Source organism: Hemibagrus wyckioides, linkage group LG09 (genome assembly GCF_019097595.1).
Source record: "Hemibagrus wyckioides isolate EC202008001 linkage group LG09, SWU_Hwy_1.0, whole genome shotgun sequence".
NCBI classification, from domain to species: domain Eukaryota; kingdom Metazoa; phylum Chordata; class Actinopteri; order Siluriformes; family Bagridae; genus Hemibagrus; species Hemibagrus wyckioides.
In genome coordinates, this window is record NC_080718.1 from 20,985,968 (window position 1) to 20,995,547 (window position 9,580).

General features: G+C 36.8%; 1 protein-coding gene across 1 annotated transcript; it reads left to right on the plus strand.

The window, feature by feature from the left end:
- The first annotated feature begins 833 nt into the window (after nt 1–833).
- atp6v1c2 (ATPase H+ transporting V1 subunit C2) lies at nt 834–9,090 on the plus strand. The gene is made up of 13 exons (XM_058399602.1): nt 834–1,253; nt 1,879–1,946; nt 2,618–2,703; nt 3,001–3,063; nt 3,249–3,343; nt 3,454–3,545; nt 5,082–5,180; nt 5,316–5,384; nt 5,799–5,891; nt 5,987–6,074; nt 7,166–7,263; nt 7,359–7,488; nt 8,494–9,090. Exons 1-13 carry the CDS (start codon nt 1,125–1,127, stop codon nt 8,587–8,589), a joined length of 1,206 nt encoding a protein of 401 aa, XP_058255585.1. The 5' UTR covers nt 834–1,124; the 3' UTR covers nt 8,590–9,090.
- Nucleotides 9,091–9,580: the final 490 nt, after the last annotated feature.

The following is a 9,580-nucleotide window of genomic DNA, read 5'->3' on the forward strand; positions in this document are numbered from 1 at the left end:
TATTCAGAGTGTGTGACAGGTGAGAGGATTCTCCTGTGCAGTGATGTGTGTGAAGAGCTGCTGTACCTGAGTACAGTCTGTCATGGACAGGACATTAACGCACTAAAACTCCATATGGATCAGGCCTTACTATGGACACCTGCACTGTAAGGTAGGGATATTTATATCTCATCTTCACTTCTTGATATAGAAAACATGTGTGATTTAACTGATGGTTTAGAAATGGTTTTATTTTCATCTTATATATTTTTCATCTTATAAAAAAGTACTATACACATAAAGCTGTATGCCAGATGGGCACACACTCAATCATGCCAAGTGGAAATTCTTATTATCTATGGAATAATTCTTTTAAAATGTCATTGAAGATGTCATGGAAATTTTCAGCCTTAAATGAATCATGAATTTTTTATTTAAACTACCTGCTGTACTTACTAACCGTATTGTGTATTATAAACTATAGGCTACTGTCCATTGCTGTTGCTTCAGATCATTACACTAATCCCTGCCATGAGTACATATCGTACATATTTTTTCTCTCAGTTGTGATGCAGTCTGTATCCTAATTATTTATAGTGTTGATGAAAAGTATAAATCTATAACGTACGATATTGATCGGCCATACATTTGTGAAAACATTTCTAATACGTTGAAATTTTTTGCATACTGGGATTATTTAAGGTATAAACAAGCTTTAGCTTGAGCTTTCCGATGTGTATCCATGTAAAATAAAGCAACAGTTTTATAGATTTAACAAATAAATGTTTAAAAGTCATTTTTAGGCTCACATTATGCTGGATTCAATGCTTAATATGCTTATATATGGTGAGTAGGGTGCTATATGTGCCATTAAGTACAAAATAAAATCATGTTATTAGCTGACTGAGAGTTAATTACATTCGTTAGGATATAATTTTTTCCAGTCTTGGAAACACAAGCCTTCTAGACAGTGAAGTCAGATGAAATCAGAGGTGACATATAATCTTACGATGCCTTTGTAAAGCTGACAAGTTTCTTAGTAAGGCGTACATCGTAAATGACTTTCAATGGTTGTAATGAACGTCTCTTATCACAGCGTTTGAAGTGTGAAGAAAGCCCACTTTTGGAAAGTGGGCTAGGAAGGAATGGCGGAGTTCTGGCTGATTGCAGTTCCTCTGGACAAAGTCAGTTCACAGTCTTTGGAAAAGCTTAAAAGGGCCACAGTCAAAGCTAGCCTGGGAAGTTACTTCAGATTTCACATCCCAGAGCTGAAGGTAGGACTGGAATTTGCCTACTGACAAGAGAGAGAGCGAGAGAGAGAGAGAGAGAGAGAGAGAGAAAGAGAGAGGGAGGGATGGCCGTTTAGGGGTGGACTTGAGCATGTCAGATTTTGTTTGTTTGTTTGTTTTATATTTAAATGATTGTCTTTGTTTTTGACAAAGAAACAAATCTTATTTGAGTACTTGTGTGAGTGCATGCAGAAGACATGCAGCATGACAGATCAGGCTCAAATGTGCATAATGTATAATGGAGGTCAAAAGTGTTGGGTTCTCACACTCACGTTTCGGTCTTATAGAAAAGGCTTGCAATTAAATTGTATTGATTTGTTTGTTTTAAGGTAGACCTCTATGACACATCGTTCAACTATGCATGCTGGACAATACCATGAAACACTTCACTTCAATTCTTAAGTCACAGTAGGCAAGGGTGAAGGAGACAACATACTCGGTGTCTTTCTCTGAATTTTTGAAACTGAATCTGCCTTGTTGCACTTAGATGTAACTGAATATTGACTATAGTCATTCTTAGCCTCAGTGTTTACAGAGAGATCATTGTTATAGCTGCTTATACATGGAATACACATCTAAACATACTGTGATCACTGATTTTTTTTACCAGGTAGGCACGCTGGATGTATTGCTTAGCGTGTCTGATGACCTCTCCAGACTGGACTCCTACACAGAAGAGTAAGAAAATTCTCCAACTCCAGTTTTCAATGGTTTTAAAAGGGACTGCTTGAATGTATTTTCCACAAGCTAGCATCATTTTTTTCATTTATTCAGTTCAATCACATTTTCATCCTGCTTAATTAATAGATATATCTTTAAAATCCTGGGGGTTTCATGGGTAAGCCAGAGGTTATTCCATAGGTTATTTCATTCCTCAGACACATCCGTGTACTGTCTGTGGGAAAATTCACAAGCAACTGTATAGCAATTATCGTTAGCCGAGACACTCAATCCAGCAGGCTCTTGTTTCAGGTGCTACTTCACAATGTTCCGTGCCTCCTTGTGTTGTGGAAACTGAGCTCTGGGTTTTTTCTTCTTTTCTCCATTTCACAACGACAGTCCTCTTCACCTCAGACTAAATCATGTCCCGTACATCATTTTAATCATTTTAGTCGCACTTTCCGAAAATCTAGAACACCAACACAAAGTTTGTGAAAACAAAACTGTTGGACCTAAATGTATCAGGAATTTGTATTGGGTATGTTAAACTTCTTAAAGGAAATAAAATGTTTGTCATGCACCGGTTATGTATGAACTAATGTAACTAATTGTATGTATGAACTAATTTAAATGATTGCTCATTAAACATGAACATAAACATATTCAGACACTTTGTCTCTTATTTACAGTGTAATGCGGAAAACGTCTCAGTGTATAGCAGAGCTCATGGAACAATCCGGTGACAAGTTCAAGGAGAACGTCCTGACTAATGGAGGTATAGCAGTGCTTGGCACAGTCACTTTCAGCTCTTAGGGCTAAGCTAATGAACTCCCCCATATTCAGCAGGACGAGATCATTAGCTAAGAGCAGACACAGCAGGTGGCAGTTTCCACTCTTCTCAGTTTGGCCAGCACACAGATCCTGTTACCTGTGTATATCATAGCATAGTTATTGTGTCGCCTAAGAATAAGAATTGATGTCTATAAGAAAATCGTATTACATGTTATGCTTGTGTTATACTTATTATAATGTTTTTTTTAATGTTTTTTCAAATTTTTGCATTTCTCACCAGAGCAAAAGGCACATCGCAAACTTCCACAGTCGCCAGTGAAAATGTATTTCCAAGCCTTGCGAGGTATGTTTGGAGCTTGCAGATTGATTTTGTTGTATATTTAAAATGACCTCCTGCAGGATTAACTACCAACAAGCATGGTTTTTTTCCCCATGTGTTTTTTTTTTTGTGTGTGTGGAGTCAAAAAGTCGTCAGTGCAGTTGTTATTTGTTTGACCTCTATGCGTTTCATGGCGTCTGATGGTTCAGTGGATCTGACTGCATATATGACAAAGTTCCAGTGGGACAGAGCCAAGTATCCCACTGCGCTGGCACTTAAACCTCTCACTGATCTTATCTTCAAGGTATACATCCCACACAGACCTGACAGGTATAATGTTAAGAGAGCAGCTCTTTAGCATTTTAATATTCATGTGTGTGTATCTGTGTTGGTGGCTGCATGCGTGTGTGTCAGCAAGTGGCCCAGGTCGAGACGGAGATGAAGTCTCGTAATGCTGCTTACAGTGACGTGAAACTCAGCCTGCGATCGCTTGAGGAAAAAAAGGAGTAAGTTCTCTTAAGTAGGGAATAAAACATGGTGAGGTGTGCTGTTATAGGAAATGAATGAACAACAGGGGTCATGTGATGCAGCCTGGAGGTACTGTTGAAGTTGATTCTTTTTCTAATAACATCATGTACTGAAATGGTTTATTGCTCTTAAACCACAAAAATTTACCAAAAATTATATTACATAATGTGCCTATATAATTGACATTATACTTTTGTTTAACTGTTTACATTTGTGAAGTGTCTATGAAACAAGTTAGCTTCTGTTATCACTTGTGTTATAAGAGCTATAAACATTCAGTCTCTTGTCAGTATTTCTTTTTCTCTCTCTCTTAAATTTAAGTTAGAAACAAATACACAGATTTTCATGCTACAGAGAAGTCCTGAAGATTTTATGATTTAGAATTACTGTGATTGTTGGCACTAGATTCTCTAGTTTTTCACATACTGATAGACAAAAGTCTTAATTTTATACAGCATGGCATACAAAATAAAAATGATGAGCATCTCAGAGCACACAATACAACATAGATTATAGTCTGAGAATACACAAGTTCCTTTATATATAAAAACCCCTACAGGTACAGTGAAATAAACACTCTTAACAAATATGATGAGCAGAAAAGTGTCTCAGAAAGCACAGCATCTCGGATTAAGGACAGGATACTTGAGAATGTCTGTGAATTTGATGTTATTATAGAAACTATAACAGAGTAGAACAAGCACATCAATAAATATTTGTGATTTGAATAAAAAAAAGTAGTCAACAGTGCTATGGAAGAGATATATAATGCTGCTTATAATTATAATGCGTGGTGTCAGTGGTTTAGTGGTTAGTATGTTTGCCTCATACCTCTGGGGTTTAGGGTTTGAGTGCTGCCTCTGCCCTGCTCTGTTCTCCCTGTGCATTGGGGGTTTCCTCTGAGTACTACGCTTTCATCCCCTAGGCTAAAGATATGTGCTGTAAGCTGATTGACATTTCTAAATTGTCTAGTGTGTGAATAGGCATGTGAGTGTGAGAGTGCCCACTTTGTACCCTAAATCCCTTGGGAAAAACTTCAGGTTTCCCCATGAACCAGTGTAGGGTAATTGGTACAGAAAATGGCTGAATGGATGGATGTTATAATGCTTAATATTTAAATTTTATATTATTTTTATTTTATCATTTGAAATTCACTTTAGTTAGTTTTAAGTTGTTGCTGTTTTTTTTTTTTTTTTATTTATAAAATTTTACACGTATTAATCTCAGTTTGGAAAACATATTGAAAGTTATTAATGGCCTACAAGCAAAAAGTCCTGCCTATATTACCAGAAAAGTAAAATTCATGGGATGTTTAAATGAATACTAATTAACCTGAAAGAGGAAATGAGCTCATATCTGCTTTTTATTTGATCCAAGACAGTTGTTTCTGAGCCAGTTGTAGCCATTTATTTTTTTTCAACATTGAATTATTTTCTGTTATATTTAATATAATCTAATTTAATATAATCATTCGATGACAAACACTGTAAAAACATATAGTTGTCACCCTCCAGGGGAAGTCTGCAAACCAGATCTTTGACTGGCATTGTGAAAAAGGAGGACCTGGTTCTCAACTCTGAATATCTCACCACTTTACTAGTTGTGGTGCCCAGGTTAGTGTGTGTCAGTGTTTACCGGTGTTTAACCCACTGTCAGTAATGACTATTTAAGCAAATAGATCATCTGTTTAAGTTTATTGTTGTATTAATGTTGCAGTGTAATTAATTACAAGTACTATATTTTTCCAGGACGTGCATTAGGCAGTGGGAAAACACCTATGAATCTATGTCAGAGTTTGTGGTTCCTCGCTCTAGCAGGTTAGTTCCTGTTGTTTGTTCCTGTTTACTTTTAGCTCAGCTAACTAATCAGCCAGTCACGACTGCAGTCCAGCTCTAGCCATGGGTCAGCAGGTTACATTCTCCCTAGTGTAAAGTTACTGATGGAAAGAAAGCTTCTCACCTCAGTTTGCATAACTGATATCCATCTCAGTGGCTCTAATTAGCCTGTTTTACTTCATCCTCATTAAGCAGCCGGCGCCAGAAGATCAGGCGTCCTTCACTGTGGGGGACTGGTGGCGTGTTGTAGCAATGAGTAGCAATGATACAGATTTTAAAAATGGCAAAAGTATAAATAGAAAAAGAATAATATAAAATGAAATCTAATATTCTAATCAATACTTACCTTGTCCTTCATAGCAGTACCTTTGATAAGACTTTAATTATGTGTCACAGGAAATTGCTGGAGGAAGATGATGCTGGGATTTTCACTGTGACACTATTCAAAAATGCTGTCAGCGAATTCAAAGCCAATGCCAAAAAGCACAAGTAAGTGACTGCACCTCACACACACACACACACACACACGCACATTCGAGGCAAATGTGTACTTGAAACGTCAACAAGTTTGTGGTCCCCTGTAGATTTGCAGTGCGGGACTTCAGCTTAGAGGAAGTAGAGAGGCAACAACAGGAGATGAGCCGCCTCAGTGGTGATAAGAAAGAACAGTATGTGAGTATCACTTGAAATTGTCTATAGACAGCTACAGGATATACACTCACTGGCCATTCATGTAGCAGCAGCACAGTGGATGAAATGCAGGCACAGGTCATGAGCTTCAGTTAATGTTTACATCAAATTCCTGAATTGGGAAAAATGTTATCTCAGTGACTCTGGCCTTGGTGTGGATTTTGGTATCAGATGAGCTTGTCTACGTATTTCAAGAACCTGTGATTTTCATGCACAATAATCTCTAGACACAGATGGGTGCAAAAAGTGAAAGTTTGCCAGAAGAAATGCCAGAGATTAGAGAAAAAATCACCAGATTTTTTTGAGTTGACAGGAAGCCTACGTTAACTAAAATAGCTACTTTTTATAACCGTATTGAATAGAAAAACATCCATATCAAATTTTAAGGTACAACAGGATAAGACCATATTGGATTTCACTCCTATCTGTAAAGAACAGGAATCTGAGGCTCCAGTTGGCACAGGCTCCCAGAAGATTGGAAAAAATTTCACCAGGTCTTTGTCTTGCCTTGTTTCAGTGAGTCTGTATTCTCAGCATATTCGTCATATTGTGCTTTCTGAGACGCTTTTCTGCTCACCATGTTTGTAAAGAGTGTTTATTTCACTGTAGCTGTAATAGTTTTTATAATACCGTCAGATTCAAAGGAATTTTTGTAATCGAAGACTTTAATCTATGTTGTATTGTGTGTTCTGAGATGCTTCTCTGTTCACCACAAAGAGTTACCAGTCTTTTCTGTCACCTTTTCACCTGCAGAGCTCAGTTACTTTTCCACCATTCTGTGTAAACTACAGAGAGTGAAACATTTTCTAAAAAACCAACCATGGTCATTTAGATCGCATTTTTCACTGCAATCATATTTTTTTTCTCCATTCAACATTGAAGCTCTTAGGACCTGTATCCGCCTGAATTTATTCACTGCACTCCTGCCACATGATTGGCTGATTGAATAATTGCATGAATGAACAGGGATACAGGATTTCAAGGGTTTTCCTAAGGGGAAAGTGGCCAGTGAGTGTATGTCTGTAGTCTACAGAGTTTAAAAAAAGTGATGTCAGAATTGTTTCTATCACCAGGGAATATTTGTGCGCTGGCTGAAAGTGAATTTTAATGAAGTATTTGTGGCCTGGATCCACATTAAGGCCCTCAGAGTGTTTGTTGAGTCAGTCCTCAGGTAAAATGGATTGACTCAGTCATGTACATATTTATAATTTTGTATTTGTCCATTTATCCATTATTGCTCTATGTGACCGTTATGTTGTGGCTCAGGTATGGCCTGCCAGTCAGTTTCCAGACTCTCCTGCTGCAGCCACAGAAGAAGCAGGTAAAACGGCTACGAGAGGAGCTCAACTCCGTATTCACACACCTGGACCCCATAACTGTGACTGGAAAACAGGAAGTGAGTGTTTTAACACCTTTAATCATGATCCGCAGTTAGAATAGTTAACATAGTTGTTCACCTGATGATTTAAAATAAAAAGTTATTTCCTGGTTATGTTTTAATGGGAATAAACAATCATCCACATTCCAGCCTTTCCTTTTTTTTTTCTTCTTTTAATGGGTCAAATAATGTAGCTACTAAAGAATTGCCTGAATATGTTCCTGTGCTGGAAAAACAGAAATAGCTGTTACAAATCCTTGATACTGGAGATTCCTTTCATAAATATTAAATTAATATCTCCATAGGGGAAAACTTCACTATTGCAACAGTTAAATAAATATCTTTATTTCTATACAATGGAACCTCAGCATATGAATGCCCTCCCTTACAAATTTTCACATTAAGAATAAAAATTTAGCAAGAAATTAGCATTGGCATGTGAAACATTTTTGTCATACGAACAAACTGAACCGAATGAGGAGCCTTGACATGGAATGCTTGGCTTGGGTCAGTTGTTTGTAAGCAGCCATACAGTTTACATAGACTTTGCATTGGTAATATTGTCAATATTTTTGGGTGGCTGGAATGGGTTCTCTGCATTTACATTACTTCTTATGAGAAAATTTGTTTTCTCATAAAAGAAAATTTTCGCCTTAGGAACGCCTGACATAAACTTAGGAACTTGCCTCCAGAACGAATTAAATTCATATGCCGAGGTTCCACTGTGAATCGTTTCCAATGATATATCCAGTGGGCAGTGGTGGCACAAGCAGTGAAGGCTCTGGGTTGTTGATCAGAAGGTCAAGCTGCCACTGTTGGGTCCTTGAGCAAGGCCCTTAACCCTTTGTTCCCCAGGGATGCTGTATCATAGCTGACCCTGCACTCCTAACAAGCTGGGATATGTAAAGAAAATTATATGTACATGTGACAAATAAATAAAGGCTTCAGTTTCTAATAAACAGCTGAATGTATTATTTGCAGTTTTTAAAAATATTAACAATGCTTTTTATTTTCTCTTTCTAGGTGGGACTTGACATTGCAGAGGTTAACCTAGGACAGCAGGAATACTACTCCTACATCTATTACCCAATCAGCATTAACTTAGTGGACTCCAGCTAGCAGACACAGACTAAACAAAAAATAGACTCATACATCATACCCATGTGACCCAGACAAGGATCTCAAAACGGCTAAAGAGACTAACAAAGACAAATGTAATTGAAGAATGTAAACATCAATGTAACACACACACACAAGGTCTGATTTATTCACACGCTTGAATACACACCTCCCCACCATGTAGTCAAGCGAAAAGTGGGTATAAAAAGGGTATAATGATGTATTGTATTGTTTAACGATGTACATAAGTGTAAATAATCTCAAAACGACTATGCAGCATTTAGAAAAGCATTGTACACCAGTATATTTAATCATGTTATATTTATGTTAATGCCATTTCATTACTTTCCTTCTGTTTTGTAATTCTTTTTGTTTTTTTCTTCTAAATGAAAGGAAAGCTAGTCTAAGAAGGGCAGCTCCTGGACCTCAGGGTCTAAACATAAGTGAGCCAGGTCTTATAGTAATAATAATAATAATAATAATAATAATAATAATAATAATAATAATAATAATAATAATAATAATAATAACAATTAATAATAACAATTTAATATAGCATGCTTTCATAAAATTTGGTATTTGCCAGGACAGAGAAAAGATTTGTGTATTTAAAAAAAAAATGTTCATACAAGGTTGTAAATAAAACTGACAGTCCTGATTGTGAATCATTTATTGTGTTGCATCTCTGCAGTCTTTTCTGTGGTATACAAAGGCACATGCAATGCCAGCCCTGTGCCAGCTGGAGGTTTCAGCAAGACACTGCTTTGGAATTAAGCAAATGTAATAAATTTAAGTCATTCTAAAGGTCGCAATATACTTTGAGAAAGAAGTCTGTCATTTCATGATTTTCTGTGCATTAATGACTGGGCTGTGTTGGTGTTATGAGGTTGTTAGATAATCCTAAGAAAATGAAAGAACCATGAAATCTTCAGATTTTTGACATTTTTACTCATAATTTAGCTACATTTCACATTTTGTTGTCATGCTGCTG

Bases quoted from the DNA above. Each gene is read 5' to 3' on its own strand.
- atp6v1c2 (XM_058399602.1), top strand. From the start codon at position 1,125: ATGGCGGAGTTCTGGCTGATTGCAGTTCCTCTGGACAAAGTCAGTTCA. The intron at 3,064-3,248 runs GTATGTTTGGAG...CTGATGGTTCAG, and splicing joins GTATTTCCAAGCCTTGCGAG to TGGATCTGACTGCATATATG. The intron at 5,181-5,315 runs GTTAGTGTGTGT...ATATTTTTCCAG, and splicing joins TTACTAGTTGTGGTGCCCAG to GACGTGCATTAGGCAGTGGG.